Raw genomic sequence first — 19,517 nt, 5'->3', positions numbered from 1 at the left:
CTCCAGTTCATCTCAACGCTGCTTATTTGCTAAAATTCAATTCTGATCGTGTGAGTCTGCTGTTTAAAATCTTAGACAGCTAGCTAGCCGTTACCTGTAGGATGAAATTTCATCCTATCAGTTGAAATTTTCTGCCTTGAAATGAGGGCCCTTTGCTATGATGTCTTCCCCCACACCTCCCTCGTGGCCCTTACACTCCAGGACGGTGTATTGAATGGGCATTCTGCGTTTCCAGATTAACCTCCTCTCAGTGCTTTCCCTCATGGTGAACACACATCTGCTAAAGCACCTCTGCAGATTATAGAGAAGCCATGTGGCACGGTGCTTAAGAGCATAGACAGCACTGGACTAAAGACCCAGATTTGCTGTGGCGTTTGAACAGGTTAATAACCTCTGTCTCAATGTCCTTGTCTGCAAAATGGTTATAATAATAACAGAACCTACCTCATAGGAGGTATCAGAAAGTTAAAAGGAAGATGCAGATAGAATGGGGTTATAATTATGAGAGGAAAGTCTACTGAAAGAGAATGGAATGTTTTAAGAGTGATGCAGAAAGAACATATTAGTGGAATGTCCAACAGTGTTAAATTGTAAAACTTGGATTAAATAACTGTCCTGTGGCATCTATCTGTGCATAGAAACAGGACAATTTCTACTGCAGGTACATTTCTTTACAGGCATGAAGTCTTGAAATGTTTTTTAGCTGATGCTATAATAATCAGTTACCCAAGTAGATACTGCTGACTGCAAGATAGGATCGGCAGCAGGTGCCAGGAGTGAGGGACTCAAGGAGAGGGACTTATAGGCCTGGGGAGGCTGGAGCTAGAGCCTAAAAAATATTGTCTGCAATATTATCTGTAAGTCTTACTTTTACCAAAAATAATAATGCATCTTGCATTTATGTATTATTGGGCTTCGTCTTGTTATTTTTCCCTACATTTTTTATTCCATTTTTATATTCAGATAAATGGCACAAAGAGAGACGCCTTGGTTGATGTAGCTTCATGGAGTTTCTAAAATAATTCTGCACAATACGTGCATTCTGTAGTCCCGTTCTATAATAACAACTTTCTAAAAGAAAGCCCTTCATTTGTGCGCTTATATCTTTTTGTGGGTGGGGAAGGAAGAGGAGAGCTGAGAGGAGTTAGGCTGTTTATTTTGTCTTAACTAAAAGTAACAGTTTCATTCTTAACCCGTCTCACCTTGAACTCGCCGGTAGAACACATCCATGTACTCACCAGAGCGGGTGCCGGCATCACCAGAGTTGGTGCAGGCACCTTTCAGTGCAGGATGTTTCCGCTGTGCTGGGGGTGGGGAAGGGGAGGTCACTGCGCAGACTCCCGTCTTCCATGATGCCTGGGGCAGACCAGGCTTCTCCATCATGCTGACTGATGCCAAGGATTGGGGGTGGAGAGGCCGAATGGCACCCCTGGGAGAAGGGAGCATACAGCAGCCATTAGGTGGCCGCAAGTGCCCAAGAAGACAAGATTTAATTACTAGATTGTCACTCTTGGCACCAAAGCAGAGTGTCTCACCCAGGGGAGCCTGAGATGGAGAGAAGGGAGAGTGTTACACGCATCCTCCAACTCTCACCTCCAACTCTCACCAGTGATTCTCTTTGGAGGCGATGTTTTGTCTTATTTCCAGGGTTCCTTGCTGCATGTTTTCTCAACTTGCCTGCTCTTTCTCTTTTGCCCTGCTGTGGGCATCGCCTTCCCCTGTGCTGGTGTTGTTTAATTCTGTATATATTGAGAAGTTCTGTCTACTTTGCACAATGTAAGACTGATTGAAGCAGATCATTTTAGTGGTGCTTCAGGATATGGGGGTCTACTAGCTGTGTGGGCAAGTCACCCAGCCTTGCTGAATCCCAGTTTCCTAGTCTTGGAGAATGGGGATCAACAACTCGCCACTAAAGTTATTATGAGGTTTAAGTGAGACAACAGGTGATAGAGAAGGTCCAAGGATTCTCCAGCAGTACTATGTAGATCCCCACCCCTACGGCTGCCCTAGAGGACTGGGTCACTACCTTGAACTCAGAGTGAACACTTTTACCCGTATCTTTCAATGAATTGGGCTTTCCATAATGTTTTGTTCTTGGATAGCTGTGTCTAAAGAATGTTTTAAAACCATCACCTCATCCCTGGTCAAGGCATTGGGTAAACATTGTTTCTCAACCTCAGTTCCCCTCTTCTATCTGCTCATAATGTACAAGGATCATTTCATCAGGAAGGAGAGAGCTTCGTTTTTCTTCTTTCTGTGCTGCTTTTCACTGTAAATAAATAAAATTGAGCCTGTTTCGCTAATGGAGCCACCTTAGCCGTCCCAGCACAGAGTGTGGTGATTCACACCTCTGACCCCGCCTTGTGGCTGATGTCTGCACTCAGCACCTCTGTCTGCAATCTGCTCAGGGCCTGTGCTGACGGCTTAGCTGTAAGTGAAGCAGCTACATTGTCTGGGGTATATACCCTGGGGTTCCTCATGGCGTGTCTGGAAAACAGAGGACACGGACACACAGGAGGAGTTTAGGAGCAGAGGTTTAATAGTCAGAAGAGAAGAGAAAGAGAAACAGCTCTCTGTACAGAGAAAGGGGTCTTAGAGCAGAAAAAGGACTGACTGACAGAGAATGCATAGGATTTTATAGTCTGGTTTGAGGAGGCAGTCTGATTTACATAGGGCTCACAGATTGGTTTGATCAGGTATGACGTTTACATAGTGTGTGGGGAAGGTTGGTGGCCCCACCCTAACCTTATTATGCAAATAGACTTTCCAGTTGATTGGTGCCATTTTGTCTGCTCCTTACAGTACAGATTGCTGACAAAGAGAAGGGAAGATGGAGCTGCCATCTTGAACGTGTCTAGTCCTTAGTTCCTGCTGTTAATCATCCATGCAAACTCCCAGCTTCCTTTTGTATATCTGGAGCTCAACTTTACAGGCTGCTGTTTGTTAGAAAATGATTTGGGACTGCTTTTCATTTAAAAGAAAGCCTTACTGAGGACTCCCATACCCTTACTATCTGCCCAGGTGATTTCTTCTTAACTTCTATATCAGAAAGTACTTGGCTGGGGAGCGTTGCTCATTTTAAAATTAGTCCCGTCTTTGTTAATTCACAGCATGCGTTTCTCTGAAAGCTGTGTGATGTGACCTCAGACCCTGATCTCCCCAGGTGCTTACTTCTGAGCCTTGGAGTCTCCCCCAGTGCCAGGGCTGGTTTCTGCCTGCACAGGAGGATGTCAGTTTGATAAACGGCCATTACATGGGCATCTACTTTCGCAGTGCTCTAGAGGAAAGAAGAGAGAACTCAGTGTGATACCGTTTCGCTGTGTCTCCACTCAAATCTCATCTTGAATTGTAGCTCCCGTAATTCCCACGTGTTGAGGGAGGGACCTGGTGGGAGATAACTGAATCATGGGGGAGGTTTCCCCCATACTGTTCTCATGGTAGTGAATAAGTCTCAGGAGATCTGATGGTTTTATCAGGGGAAACCCCTTTCACTTGACTCTCATTCTCTCTTGTCTGCTGCCTTGTAAGATGAGCTGTTCACCTTCAGCCATGATTGTGAGGCCTCCCCAGCCATGTGAAACTGTGAGTCCATTAAACCTCTTTTTCTTTATAAATTACCCAGTCTCAGACATGTCTTTATTAGCAGCATGAAAACAGTCTTTGGCAGGAGAGGCTTTCACAGTGATGCCAGCCATCAGTTTAACCCACCTAGAGATGTTCTCTTTTTCTTCTTCTTCTTCTTTTTCTTCTTCTTTTTCTTTTTTTTTTTTTTTTTTTTTTTTTGAGATGGAGTTTCACTCTTGTTGACCAGGCTGGAGTGCAGTGATGCGATCTCGGCTCACTGCAACCTCTGCCTCCCTGATTCAGGCGATTCTCCAGCCGCAGCCTCCCAAGTAGCTGGGGTTACAGGCATGTGCCACCACACCCAGCTAATTTCGTATTTTTAGTAGAGACAGTTTTTCTCCATGTTGATCAGGCCACTGATCTTCGACTCCCAACCTCAGGTGATCTTCCCACCTCGGCCTCCCAAAGTACTGGGATTACAGGTGTGAGTCACCACGACTGGCCCACTTTCAAAGAACATTTCTTAGTTGCTTAAAAATTCTACTTGCCATGATGCTTTTTAGTTTAGATGCTTCAAATTTGATATGTGAGTATAAACTCCTGGCATCTTATACCCACATATCAGGTTTGAGGCATCTCAACTAAAAAGCAATCACCTCTCCAGGTGGGCAGTGGATCACGGCCAGAACAGGGAATGGAGAACAGGAAATAACACGATCCAAACAGGGAATGGAGAACAGGAAATAACACAGCCCAAACAGTGAATGGAGAACAGGAAATAACTGTGGTTGTAGATTCCAGCTAGAAATGGAAACTCCAGGAGTGAAGGCAGCACCTGGGCCGCTGGGACTGCCGGTGTCACTGTGTTCACCTTGATCCCCAGAAAGCAGCCACTTCCAGCATCTCACCCCTCCTGGGGGATCCCATCATGGAAGCCCAAGGGCCAGGCCCAAGGAGTAATGGGTGACATTCCTCCAGCCTGCCCAGAGCCTGGTCTGTGGAGGCCACACGGCTGGAGGGTCTGGTGGAATTGCTTAGAAACACCTGAATGTTGCAAAGATATTTTGCCTGGCCCCAGTTGCAGGGACAGAGCAAGGCTCACACTGGGCATGCTGGGATGGGGATTATTTATTAGGATCATGTGAGTTTGCTTAGCTGTTAAGAGATGGGTAAACACAAATGACAGCTACATGGGGATACAAAACATTATAACTAGAGAAGCAGTGATTCATGCCATGTTTGAGGGGCCAGGCAAGTTCATAATAATATTTGAGTTCAGAAACAAGAAAAATTGGACATGTTGGGTGTAGAATGAGGAGCAGTTCTCAGCAAGCAGTTCGGGGTTATGAAGGGGGTTGAACAGTATAGTCTAGTGGATAAGAATCAGATGGAGCTGGGTTTGGAGCTGGGCTCTGCTACTTGCCATCTGAGCATCTGGGGCAAGTTACTTCATTGCTTTAAGCCTCAGTTTCTGTTTCTTTAATGGGGATAATAAGATGTAGCTCATAGGATTGTCGTGAGGACTAAATGAGATAATATTTGTAAAGTACTTAGTATGAGGTCTGGCCCCAAAGTAAATGCTCGTTGAGTACTTGTAATTGTGAACAAGGGAAGGGTGTTGGAAGGCTGGTTTCATGCAGTTCTCAGTTTGGGATGAGAACCAGCCCCAAGAGCCCCAAAGGACTCTGGGAGGCAGGTCTCTCTGCAGAGTTTGGCAGCTGACTCAGCCCCGCATGTGTGCTTGAGACAACTTACAGCTGGAAGGAGGGTCTTTATTCTGCACACCTGACTTGAGTAGCATCTTCTTATGCCAGTGTCCTGCCCTCATTGCATCCTCTGGGGTCCATGACCACCACCCATGCCAACTACCTGCCTTAGGTCCTCCTGAAACAAGGGTGGCGGTTGCAAGGAATGGGACTAGAAGGTCTGGCATAGACAGGAAGCCCCTCTCAATCAAGCCGCCTTTGTAAAGGTTTGCCAGCAAATTAAAAATCAAAATAAAACAAAAGAGGACTCGGGTCTGTTTCTTGGCCTTTCGGTGCTTGTGGTTGTGATCAGTGTGCTTTCATTTTCTGACTAGCAGGTGCCAGTTTCTTTTTGCCACATTTCCCTTTTTCTGTTTCAAGGCAGGGAAATTGAATCAGAATTCTTTTAAAAGACCAACGAGGAGCTGAGGCGATGGAGGGTCCCTCCCAACTAGGGAATTCCTGGCTGCGAAGTCATCTGCCAGCCGGTTCTCCTGGGCTGGGTCAGTGTTGGTCCCTGGAGGACATGCTCTCTGGGCCTGGAGATACGGGGACCTCACAGGGAAGACTCAAGGAGCATCTTGAAGGCTGAGCCTAAGTCTTTTGGGTGAGGAAGGAAGGGAAGTGGGTTCTGGGTGGAGTCCTGGGCAGTTTGGTCACATGGCCTGACAGCAGGTGCTGGGGACCCTGAGATAGAGACATTGGGGTCCAGACACAGGCAAGGCAGTCTGAGGCTGGGTTCCCGAATGAATGGGGGATCAAGGCATTATCCTGGCACTGGGGCCATGGAATCAGCCCTGTCCCAAGGACACTTGTAATGCAGTCAGAAGATCAACTACTGCAAACCTGGAGCTAGGTCTCTGTGGGGTCCAGGATGGTCCATCAGGGTGAGAAAATATTATTTAAAAATATTTTGGGCTTTATTATTTTAGATATGTTGTAAATACATAATACTACATTATAAAGCTTGTATATAATATTTTATTTTTATTTTCTTTTGGAGTCAGAGTTTTGCTCTGTTGCCCAGGCTGGAGTGCAGTGCAGTGATCTCAGCTCACTGCAAACTCCACCTCCCAGGTTCCAGTGATTTTTCTTCCTCAGCCTCCCAAGCAGCTGGGACTACAGGCATGAGCCACCACCCCGGGCTAATTCTCTTTTGCTTTTTTTTTTTTTTTTTTGATAGAGACGGGGTTTCACCATGTTGGCCAGGCTGGTATCAAACTCCTAACCTCAAGGGATCTGCCTGCCTCAGCCTCCCTGAGCACTAGGATTACACGTGAGAGCCACTGTGCCTGGCCTGTATATAATTTTTAAATATATTGATATATGTAGTCTCTGTTCCAAAGTCATTGACTGCCTGGAATGTGCTGTTTATGTTTAATTAAAGTTTGGAGACAGCTGATCTTGAGTGTTGAGGAAAGAGGAGGAAAAGCCATAAAACTGCTGGGACCACTGAGGCAGCTGCCCGCGCAGATTGCTGTGTGTAAAACCCGAGCCAGTGCCCGTGCTAAGTAGCTCAGTGTCAGGGCTGGAGGGGATGAGGGAAGAAGGCGTCAGATCATTTCACAGCCAACTCCAAGCTCTTGGCATTTAATTGTTGACTCCCCAGTGGGACCCCTGTCCTCTCGCTGGGATTTGGCTCAAGCACCTCTTAGTGCGTACACAGTAATACTGATCTGCTTTAGTTGCTGTCAGGAACATAGCTGAAGATAAAGCACTTGGCCCATATATAGATGGTAATGGAAGTCTCAATGGAAAAAAGAAACCTGCATTCCAGAAAGATCTCTGACACCTGAAAATTCTGCTCTGAAACTTTTGGGTGGATGTGGTTTGGGGAGATGATGAGCCATTCTTATTTTCAGGTCATTTTGACTTCTTTGAAAGTATAGTCATGTCATGTGTAACATTTTGTCAATGGAACGAACACATATGGGTAGCTCTGTAATTATAATACTATATTTTTACTGTACCTTTTCTTTGTCTAGATATGTTTAGATACACAAATACCAGAGTGGTACAGTCGACTGCAGTATTTATTAGAGCCACATGCTGTGCAGGGGTTTGTAGCCTGGGAGCACCAGGCTGTACCATGTGGCCTGGGTGTGCGGTAGATCTACCATCTAGGTTTGTGAGAGTACACTCTATGATGTTCACACAACAATAAAATTGCCTGATGATGCATCTCTCAGAACATTTTTCTTACATTAAGTAATGGCATAACTGTGCCTCAGGCCCTAAACTATATAAGTGTGTACAAGAGATAGATTATTGTGGACTCCAGCAGTTGTAGGTGTTGGTTGTATATACTCATTTTCTTTAAAAGAAGGCAGATGGCACTATATATATATATATATATATATATAGAGAGAGAGAGAGAGAGAGAGAGAATTCTATGAACAGAATGTACTGGGTGTAGGAGTCGGGAGCTTTAGGGTCTTTCAGTCCTTGTAGTGGTTTTCGTGTGTCTTCTATTATGTTTTGCGATATTTTCCTTTGATGTTAAGACCTTTGCTGTCCTCTTTTGTCCCACATTGTCGCCATCCTCCAATGTCCTGGGTGCCTCCACCCACCTCTAATATTCAGTGTGTAGTGCATAGTCTAGGTAGGAGATGATGGAGCCTTGAGTAGGGTGGTGGTGGAGGTAGAGATGCAAGAACTGATTTGAGATACTTTTGGAAGAGGAAGCATGTTCACGTGGTGATAAGTCTGTGGCAGAAGATGATGGAGAAGGAAGGGCTAGGGATGGTTCCTGCTTCTGGCTTAAGCAACTTGGTGGGTTGTGCTGCCATTGGCTGCAAAGACAATGACTGGAAGGAAGGCAGACCTGCTGTGCTTCACCACTTCTCAGTTAACTTGGCCCGTGTGCTGTGATAGTCAACTACTTCTATGTAACACACCATTGTTGACTCTGGTTTTTGGAAACAAGGTTCCTCTAAAACATAATTACATTTTAACTTTACAGATTTCCTGAAGTCCCTGACACTTGAAAAAAGAAAAAAAAAAAAATCTCTTTTTGGACTCATGACCATTGTTCAAGAACAAAATCTTGGAGGACTTTGGTAGAAAGCATATTGGGCTTCAAGTCAAGGATGGGTTTGAGTCCCATTTCTATAGCTTGCAGGTTGTGTGGTTTTAGATGAGTCACATAACTTCTCTAACCCTTCTTTTCTCAAACTGAGAAGTGATTACAGTAATGTATTTCTGCTGTCAAAAGATTATTGCATCATAGGAGATAAGGCATATTAAAACATTTTATAAAATGAAAAATAGTGTGTGGTTGAGAGATAGCATTTTTATGTAAATCTGAAGTCTGTAACCCTGTGAATTAGTTATCTATCTGTTGGAATGTAACAAATTATCCCCAGACTTAAAGTAACAAACATTTATTATCTCACAAGGTTTTAGGGTCGGGAGTCCAGGAGCAGCTTAGCTGGATAGTTATGGTTCAGGGTTGCAATCAAGCTCTCTGGTTGCAGTCATCTTAGGCCTTAACTGTGGCTGCAGAACCCGCTTTCAAGCTCTTTCAGGGGGTTGGTGGTAGGCCTCACTCTGTTCCTTGCTAGGCGTTGGTTAGCTGGAGGCTTTAGTTCCTCATCCATGTGTCCCTCCACAGGGCTGCTCACAACATAGCAGCTTGCTTGGGAGAGAGGGCATCCAAGACAGAAGCTGCAGCCTTTTACAACTTAATGTCACAAGTGCCATACCACTTCTTCTGCCATATTTGTTGGTCACTGAAATGGTTTGACTCTGTGTCCCCACCCAAATATCATTTTGAATTGTAATTCCCAGTGTTGGGGGAGGGACCTGGTGGGAGATGATTGGATCATGGGGGCAGATTTCCCACTTGCTGTTCTCATCACAGTGAGTAAGTTCTCGCAAGATCTGGTTGTTTAAAAGTGTGTAGCACTTCCCCCTTCACTCTCTCTCTTCTGCTACCATGTAAAGATACACTTGCTTTCCCTTCCACCATGATTGTAAGTTTCCTGAGGCCTCCCCAGCCATGCCTCCTGTACAGCTGTGGAACTGTGAGTCAATTAAACCTCTTTTCTTTATAAATTACCCAGTCTCACGTAGTTTTTTGTAGCAGTGTGAGAACAGACTAATACAGTCACTCACATCAAGCCCCCGGTACAGTGTGGGAGCAAACACACAGTGGTATGAATACCAGGAGGCAGGGACCATTGAGGACCATCTTGGAACCTGGCTACCACACCCTGCCTACAGGAATTCAGTTGGTGTAGCGGGAATTCTAAATGAAGCCATATGTTCAAACAAAGTTTACAGTGCTAACTTTATATCCATTTTTGAGAGCATTTGAAAACTCTGAATAAGAATCCTTTCCACACACATCTAGGATGGTATGTTTATCCGAGAGATATGGCTCGAGTTTATGTCCTCTTGGTACAGCTAATCCTTTGACTGAAGGTTAGTCTGTGCCCTTGCTGTCAAAGAGCTGATTGTATGTGCCCAAGTGGAATAGACTCACACTGTGGTGTTAGGGCTTTGGTCTACCGCTTCCTGACCCCATAGACACTGCTTGTTTTTTTTCTCCATCAAGCCTTTTGGCTGTGTCTGCACATGGGGTGGAGATGTCTTGCAGAATTTATTGCCACTCCTTGAATAGTTTCCTTTATCACTTACAAGGCCTGTCATTGTAGCATGTAGTGCTGCCTGCCCTGGCCTCGCCAGGAAGCCACCGTCCTTTCTGCCTGCTGCTGACCCTGACAGCGTTTCATCAGCAGGGCTAGTCCTTGAGTCTTTCTTGATTTATGAGCTTCTTGTGGACATTACTAGGCATATCTTGGCAGAGTACACAGCTCTCGTGACCAAAATGTTCACTGAAATCTGCAGAGTGAAATGCTGACACCCAAACTAAGAGCACCTTCTGTCCTAGTCATAGAAATCCCGGTATGCACTGGCCACATTTGAGTTAAGTCTTAGGCTCTGAAACAAACCTGACTACCTTCATTTTACCTTCTGAGATGAAATGGTAAATGGTACCTGTAACTACTTGGGTATCTTATCTTGACAAATATTGATAACACATAACATTTATCTTAAGCTTTTGTCATTTTAAAATGTATTATGTTTGTACTTTTCCAATCCTCCCATCTCCCACTCCTCACCCGTACATTTGGTCGGTGGGAACATGACATTAGCATTTTATATCTATTTTAATGGCATTTGTCTGTTTGGGGCTCAAATTATAGTTATTTGAAAGGACGTCGGTTCCTCTACAAGCTAGTAAGTTTGTTGAGGTTGGGATTTGTTCTTGGTTCACCTTTTCATCTCCTGTAACTTTTTATACAGTGCATTGAACATTCTAGGTGCTTAATGCCTATTTGTTGTATGGATAAATAAAGACAGAATCCTAGATAGAATGGACTGAGACTGTCATCTGTTACTTGGCCATTGCTATGTTATTTGGAGGTTGTTTCTAGGTCTCAGATTGGAGTGAGCCCTAAAAGCATTGCTCTGCAGGGGTCTTTTGCCTTCACAGAAGACCACGAAGAAGGCTTCGTCCTGTTGTTTTGTTGCCCAGAGTTTGTAAGAATGGCAGGCAAGGCATTGCGCTTGGATATCTTCTTCATTCAAATCAATAAATCCACAGTTTCAGACATGATGCATCACAGATCCATCACTGGGGGTTTGGCCAGGGACAGGAAAGTATTAGGCAAAACAGTTCATAAGGATGAACATTTAAAAATGGCAGAGTCAATAAACCGGATGAGCACGAGGATTTTCTACAGTTAAAAATAAATAACCCGGGAATATGCATCTCCCTTCTTCCAAGGGTCCTAAAATTTGTTGTTGACAGGGACTCCTTGCTCCCCACTCTCTCCATCCCGCAGCCACCCCCCAAGAGATTGAGCTGGTCTAAAAATCTGGGTGCCTTTCTAACTTCTTAAAATAGTAGCTCATTGCCGCTGCGATCACATGAAGCTGTATTTTCACTGTCATCTCTAACTTCTAGTAGTGCTTGGTAATTACACAGTGGTTTCCATCTGCAAGTCTGTGAATACATACATGTTAGCTCTTCAATTCTCCCACTGCTGCTAAGGGAAGGAGACTGCACAGAGCTTTTGTGGCTTAGGTATATATTGGTCCAGTTATATCTCATCAAGGTGGTTTTTCATGAAGGTAGCAGAGGTGGTAAGGTGACATCCATTTTTTTTTTTTTTGAGACAGAGTCTTGCACTGTTGTCCAGGCTGGAGTGCAGTGTTGCAATCTCAGCTCACGGCAACCGCTGCCTCCCGGGTTGAAGCAATTCTCGTGCCTCGGCATCCACATTAGCTAGGATTACATGCCGCGCGTGCCACCATGCCTAATTTTTGTATTTTTAGTAGAGGCGGGGTTTTGCCATGTTGGTCGGGCTGGTCTTGAACTCCTGACCTCAAGTGATCTGCCCGTCTTGGCCTCCCAAAGTGTTGGGATTACAGGTGTGAGCCACCGCGCCTGGCCAACACCCACTTTTAAGAATGATGTTTTGTGCTACCAAAGGAAAAGCCTGAAGTCTTTATAGAAGCAAGAATCCAAAGGATAAAAGCCTCTCCTGACTTCAGGAAGCAGATACTCCCAGCCTCTTCAGTGTAACCAGTTGTGAAGCTTTTGATTACAGATGAGATTGCTGGAACGGTTCAGAAATATTTTGTCTGTTAAAGAATGGAGTTTTGTTTCCGACACGTGTTACCTACTTCTGGCATTTCAAAGGAAAAACTGATCACTGCCTCCTTGGTGGCAATTCTTATGGCTTTTTGTTATTTCTATAAAAAATGCCCATTCTTCCTAAAAATCGGTCTTTTCCACTTTTGCTCCTTTTCTCCAAAGAGTGGAATACCAAATAACTTTGAAATTTATACTAGTGAATTTCAAAAGCCAAACTAGATCTTGAAGAAAATTATAGAACAGAACAAAAAGATATTCTAGTTTTAAATTTTCAAATCACAGATTTAGTTTTCAAATGGCATAGAGTTAACCAACATGATTTTCATCTTTTATGCAAATACAACAATTTTATTAGAAAACTCGGAGAGAAAACTGCATAATGTAAGTTTCTAGAACACAACAAAATGTGTTGACTATTCCAATTTTGTTTTTTGATTTGCTTGTTTTGTCTTTAGTGACAACGTATTTAAAGTAGGAGTCTTGAAAGTGGCAGAATAGCACGATAACATGTCTTCACTGGTAATTTAATACTTGGATATAATGAGTTTATCTGAGAGACTTCATTAGAAACAGCAAGGTGCCTGAACACCAAAGCTGAGCTGTTTTCAATCACAGAATTATAGTAATTATACAAATCCCAAGATTTTCATCAGATGGAAAAGGCTTCCAGGGCTAAACATGCACTTTAAACCTAGCACTAATAACTGTGTGTTGTTCTAAATTACAGTAGAGAGGATCCTTGGGCCAAAGGAAATATTAGAATGTTAAGTGTTGAATTTCTCAGAAAAGTTGAGAAATAAACTATTTTGATAGCATAGTGATATCACTAAGAGGCACATCTCCTCGGTAATAGAAGAGGAATTGTTGTGTAGACATAGTGCATAGCAAGTGAATATTCAAGTAAAGTCAAGGAGGTTGTTAACATTCTGTCTTTGAGAGGAACATTTCTCTCTTTTCTCCCAAGGGTCCTGAATGTGCGAATTGACTGGGCTGGGCTCTTCTTCTCATTGGTAAATGGGATAGGCTACCAGTAAATGAGATGATTTTTGGCCCGGAATCTGGCTTTCTGAGCTGGATGAAGACTGTATAAAGAATAATTTAGTTACGAGGATTACTTAAAGTGACAAGTTTTTGTGAAATGGCAAAAGCATGCTACCCTCAGGGAGCATGTTTGTGAGTGAAGTGATGTAGAAAGATGCATCTAGGAGGGCCGGGCACGGCAGCTCACACCTGTAATCCCAGCACTGTGGGAGGCCAAGGCGGGCGGATCACGAGGTTAGGAGATGGAGACCATCCTGGCCAACATGGTGAAACCCCATCTCTACTAAAATACAAAAACATTAGCTGGGCATGGTGATGTGTGCCTGTAGTCCCAGCTACTCAGGAGGCTCAGGCAGGGGAATTGCTTGAACCCGGGAGGCAGAGGTTGCAGTGAGCCAAGATCACACGACTACATTCCAGCCTGACAAAAGAGCGAGACTCTGTCTCAACAAAAAAAAGAAAGAAAGAAAAGAAAAGAAAAAAAGAAAGATGCATCTAGGAAGGTTTCATTAAAATATCCCTAGACAAGAAGTTCTATTCGGTCTATTTTGCATTAATCATTCTTTTTTTGTTTGTTTGTTTTTCTGGCTAAGATGGGTAGAGGAAGACAAGGAAAAGGGATTAAGGAAGGAGCACATCTGAAAAGGAGTGTGCTGTGGAAATGTCCATGATGAGTGGAGGACGAGGAAGGGTGACCCCAGGGGGAAGTGAAGAAGGCAGTCAGACTGGCTTCTCATTTATCGAGATTGAAAGTTGAGGTGCAGAGTGTGTGAAAGGTCCTGGGACCTGTCTGAGTATTTCTTATGAAGGATCAGGACACAGAATTCCTCACAGACACTGGAGCAGAGATATAACTGGGATTTGGGTCCCAAAAGGACAGTATTTCTGATTCTGATCTCTCTTCTTCTCCCAACCTCATCTCTTCTATGATAAATTCATCTTCTCTTGTCTGCAAGCAGAATCGAAGAGTTAGCTGGAACCACTGTCTCCTGATCCCTTCTGGATGTGTTACCGTCCACATTTATTATTTGTATGTTTGAACCTCTGGATGCTTCCCCAGTTCCTCAGCAGAAAGCTTGGAACCATGTTGATCCCCTTTCAGGCCTGCTCTGAGTGAGTGCACACAGGTAAATGCATGTGGGCTCACTTGGCTGCATCCACACCTGCTGGAAGGCTTAGTTCGTTCTTGCCGCTCTAAAGGAATACCTGAAGCTACGTAACTTACAAAGAAAAGAGGTTTATCTGGCTTGCAGTTCCGCAGGCTGTATGGGAAGCATGGCGCCAGCATCTGCTTCTGATGAGAGCCTCAGGCTGCTTCCACTCACGGTGGAAGGTGACAGGCAGCAGGCGTTATATGGTGGGAGCACGAGGGAGTGGGGATAGAGAGAGACAAAGCGCCAGGCTCTTTTCAACAAGTTCTCATGGGAGCTAAGAGTGCCAACTCACTCCAGCAAGAATGGCACCAAGCCATGCCTAAGGGATCCACCCCCATGATCCAGGCACTTCCCACCAGGCCCCACCTCCCAACACTGGGGGTCACATTTCAGCATAAGACTTGGAGGGGCCAAACAAACACAGCACAGGCTCTGGCCAAGTAGTCCCCTGCCGGCAACTCCAATGTCATTAACATTTTTGCTTTTCTTCCTTTAACCATCAGAACGTGTGCCACTAGGCAGAAATTACAAGATACAGAAAAATGGAAGCAGAAAGATGACTCGTAGTCTTTCCATCTGGAGAGAATTACTGTTCACATTTTGCCATTTTCCTTTCAATCTTTTTTCTGTGTCCTTTGTTGCTTATTTGCATTACATTGCAGATGTGCATTTGTGTTCTGATTTATACACATTTAACAATACTTAATCATCTATCATAGGCATTTTTCGTAACTCTCACAGGAGATCTGTTGGATATTGATTGCCATAGGGAACATGATGGAGTCGTTGTCTTGATTAAGTGTTGCTGTCATTTGTGTTTCTTCCCAGGTCCCCTCTTGCTGTTGGCTGCACATCAGGAAGGCTATGATGGGAATGAAGGTGAAAACTTGGAGATTTCACTTAAGTCATTGCTTCTGCCTGAAAGATCATCCTTTAAAAGTAGAGAAGCTGCTCTGTGTGGTGGTTAATTCCAAGAGGCAGAACTCATTCTAGAAGGAAATGGATGCAAGCAGCTCCGGGGGCCCCAAAAGCATGTTTCCTGTGGTCTAGCCCAGGGAAGCCCTTCCGTGGGGACCCTGGCTTCCAGGGATGCCACCGGTTCTGGACGCATGGCTGATTCCTGAATGATGATGGTTCGCCGGGGGCTGCTTGCGTGGATTTCCCGGGTGGTGGTTTTGCTGGTGCTCCTCTGCTGTGCCATCTCTGTCCTGTACATGTTGGCCTGCACCCCAAAAGGTGACGACGAGCAGCTGGCACTGCCCAGGGCCAACAGCCCCACGGGGAAGGAGGGGTACCAGGCCGTCCTGCAGGAGTGGGAGGAGCAGCACCGCAACTACGTAAGCAGCCTGAAGCGGCAGATCGCGCAGCTCAAGGAGGAGCTGCAGGAGAGGAGTGAGCAGCTCAGGAATGGGCAGTACCAAGCCAGCGATGCTGCTGGCCTGGGGCCGGACAGGAGCCCCCCAGAGAAAACCCAGGCCGACCTCCTGGCCTTCCTGCACTCACAGGTGGACAAGGCAGAGGTGCACACTGGTGTCAAACTGGCCACGGAGTATGCAGCAGTGCCTTTTGATAGCTTTACTCTACAGAAGGTGTACCAGCTGGAGACTGGCCTTACCCGCCACCCCGAGGAGAAGCCCGTGAGGAAGGACAAGCGGGATGAGTTGGTGGAAGCCATTGAATCGGCCTTGGAGACCCTGAACAATCCTGCAGAGAACAGCCCCAACCACCGTCCTTACACAGCCTCTGATTTCATAGAAGGTTAGCATTTTGTGAACTGGGGGGAAAGGAGAAGAAAACGAATTGGGGAGTCCTGGCACCCAGGCAGGTTCCAGCTGCAGGAGGCTGGCAGCTGGCTCTGGGATGGCTGGTGGAAAGTTTTATGTGTGTGACACCAAAAGGTACGGCATGGCTTTATATTTTTCAGAAACATCTGTTTCCACTTACTTTCTCATGGATACCACAGTCATTGAGTGGACAGTTTCATTGTTCCTTGGCAGAAGAAGGTAGAACTTTTTGCTTTCATTTTTAAAATAGATAAACATAAAACTTTGAAACCCAAATAAAACATGACGGCATTTTTATTTTAGCCCTTCTCACAGGCACTTCTAGTAACTGGACTTGGTTAGCAAACCCATGAACAGAATAATAACAAACACATGTTATTGCACTGACATTGTGCCAGCCACACTTTTTTTGTTTTTTGTTTTTTGTTTTTTTTTTGAGACAGAGTCTCGCTGTCTTGCCCGGGCTGGAGTGCAGTGGCCGGATCTCAGCTCACTGCAAGCTCCGCCTCCCGGGTTCACGCCATTCTCCTGCCTCAGCCTCCCTAGTAGCTGGGACTACAGGTGCCCGCCACCACGCCCGGCTAGTTTTTTGTATTTTTTAGTAGAGACGGGGTTTCACCGTGTTAGCCAGGATGGTCTCGATCTCCTGACCTCGTGATCTGCCCGTCTCAGCCTCCCAAAGTGCTGGGATTACAAGCTTGCGCCACCGCGCCCGGCCTGTGCCAGCCACATTTATTCTTTTCCCTTGTAATGACCCCATTAGGGAATGAGGAAATGGAGGTGTAGTTTAATTAATTAAATACGTAAAGTTGCTCAGCTAACAAGTGACAGAACCAGGATTTGAACCCTGGAAGTCTTAACTTCAGAGTCTGTCTCCTTAACGTCTATGTTATATCGTACACATTGTCAAAGCACATGGAAACTAGTGAGATGATGGCTCATCTTTTTTACACAGGTGTAGGACAGCCTAGTGTTAATTTGTGTTTGTGTCTAATTTTAGAAGACAGCCTTGTCCAGTTTCTTGAAAGTTAATGTCTTCTTATCTATTGTTATTGGTTCAAAAATCAACTAATAATTTGGGAAAAGAAGTAGATTCAAGGGCATCTAGTCTTTCCCCATTTCTGAATAGAATATAATTCATCTTGCCCAGAAATACAGCTGTGTCCACCTAACCCTACTCCTTACCCAGAAATATAGCTGTGTCCACCTAACCCTACTCCCTACTTTGGTTATACAACCACTGTCTCACGGGCCTACAGGCAAAACTGACTCTTTCTTCCAATCAAAAACCCTCCTGCTGCTGTTTCTGCCTGTGTTCTTTGGACACTTTCTTCTTTTATGCTTTTTTAGACCTGATATGTGAACCATAAATTGTTGCAATTTTAACGTATCATCAGTTTTTATTTGCCTAGAGCCAGGTAAAGAAATCTTTTACAAGATCGTCTTTGGTGTGAGACAAAAAAAAAAACAAAACACATCTCATTTATATGAAACAGTAAAAATGTCTAGAATGTTCAGGACATTTGACAGTATGAGCACATGGTAAGCACACAGTAAGAGTTCAAAATAGAATGATGATGGTGCAACATCACATTTTATAGTACTTTACAGTTTATAAAGCATTTCCACATGTATTAGTTTACTAGCCAACCCCCAGGGAAAATCATTAAACATCATTAAAAATAAATCCTGGTTTTCACTCTCCCTGGGGTGTGCTACATAGAACTGCCCCTATACAGAGCAATTTCAAAAGAACTTGATTGCAAATCAGCGTCTGCAATTTGAAATGTGTGACCTTGTGATGTTCAATCTGCATTCGTATTTGAAATCTATCTGCTATTCTATGCACAGTAGTTTAAAACATAAGGCCTATCTTTCTCAATCAGCAGTGACGCCAGCCTCTTGCCCCTGAGTATATTTGCTCTGAGGCTTGGCTGACCTTCTTTTAGAGACAGTGACATCATAGTTACTCAATGTTGATTTCATGGGCAGCTCTCAGCTTTTTTAAGGCAGATCAATCCATATGTATCTTCCACATTTGGTGAAAGTCTAGTCAACTGTTTTTGTCTGATGAGTAAATAAAAGCAAACACTTGCAATATATTTATAGAGATTGCACTATCATAAGGAGTTTATTTAATTTTGACAAATGTTATCAATAACACAAGATTGTGGAGGCAATCTTTTATAGTCACAGGAAGCAGGGCCTTGTGAAAGATTCTGCGGGTCAGAGGAAGCTGCAGGGGTGATAGAATTAAATGCAGTATAAGGAGTAGCTTTGAGAATAGTGATGTTTCAGAACAAAGTGGGATTCCTGGCACTACAAGAATTTTATCATCAACTGGGTGACCATTTGGCCAGGAGGTTATAAATGATGATCCAACTTCAGAGAGGTGATCGGACTGAATTACATTTGGGGACCTTTTCAATCCTGGTTCACAGTTCTTTGATCCATACCTAGTTAAGGAGAAAGAAGGGAATGGAAAGGTCTCATTTGAGATTTGTCTTCTGTAATGAGCTACAGCAAATGACAGGACTTTATAAGGGTGAAATTTATCTTTAAAATAACTTCTTTGGGTTCCTAACCTTAGAGTGATTTGAGGTTTTGGGTTTCAGTAATCCAAAGTCGAAGCGATTTCTCAAAAGTTCATGGGAAAACTTGGTTAGAAACAGGAGTTCTCCACACTTTGAGAGTTCCAAACGAAGAACAAATTTGCTGAACCCTGAAGTAGTATGACAAAGATGGGGATTCTTTGTATTTAAAAAATAACAAGAAAAGTCCAAGGCATGCTTGCAGACGATCCTAGTTATATAAAACTTAAGGCTAATTGTGAGAGAAATGGCATGATGACGCAAGCTTGGGAAGCTATGATTTTGACCAAGACCCTTAAGCTCCTTGAGACTCAGTTTCCTAATCTGTCAACAAGAGACTTAACATATATGTCCTCTGTGGCCCTACCCAGCCCAGCGTTCTGGTCTCTCTTGCCTGCAAAATACAAAGCTTTTCTCCATAGCTTTGCCAAACCACCATCTCTCAGAGATACTCTGCCATCAGCCTGCCGGGTGATCCAGGCAGGACAAGCCACCTTCCCTTTGGTATCCTCCTCTATAAAAGGAAGGAATCAGATACGTTACTTATAAGGTCTGGTCTCTCTGTGGCCACTTTCTACAGTTCTGTGAAGCTTACAGAGGGAAAATAACACACAGATGTCTAATTTATCTATATTTATTTCATTATTATCTATCCTCAAAACACAGAGGAAGTGATTTTTGTCTCTTTTTTCCCTTTCCCCAGATGTTCCATTGGCACTGATTTTTGTGTTGGATTCTTACATAAGCGCACTAATTTTTTACAACCATCTGGGAAGAGAAGTGAGAGTAGAGATGGGATCAAATCCTGTGCTTCACTGTTTATCTCAAGTACACAGAAAATCCCTTTTTCTGTTTGTGGTTTAGTTATTCCTTCAGGATAGGATATACAAACTAATCCTGAGATCTAAGTGGCACATATTTTGGCTCTGATTTCCTGTTTTTAAATAGATCCCTTGGACATAAGTTTGACA

General features: G+C 44.1%; 1 protein-coding gene across 19 annotated transcripts in view; it reads left to right on the top strand.

The window, feature by feature from the left end:
* Nucleotides 1–19,517, top strand: part of CSGALNACT1 (chondroitin sulfate N-acetylgalactosaminyltransferase 1) — a 360,064-nt gene that overhangs the window by 240,596 nt on the left and 99,951 nt on the right. For all 19 annotated transcript variants that reach the window (XR_003120809.1, XM_025394203.1, XM_025394219.1 and 16 more), the window contains one exon: nucleotides 15,000–15,929. Coding sequence is in view for 18 of the 19 variants with exons in the window: in XM_025394203.1 (XP_025249988.1) it covers nucleotides 15,296–15,929 (634 nt within the window). In the remaining variant the exon portion in view is untranslated. The remainder of the gene's footprint in view (nucleotides 1–14,999; nucleotides 15,930–19,517) is intronic.

Source organism: Theropithecus gelada, chromosome 8, assembly GCF_003255815.1.
Source record: "Theropithecus gelada isolate Dixy chromosome 8, Tgel_1.0, whole genome shotgun sequence".
NCBI lineage: Eukaryota > Metazoa > Chordata > Mammalia > Primates > Cercopithecidae > Theropithecus > Theropithecus gelada.
This window is presented reverse-complemented; position numbering and strand designations above follow the sequence as displayed.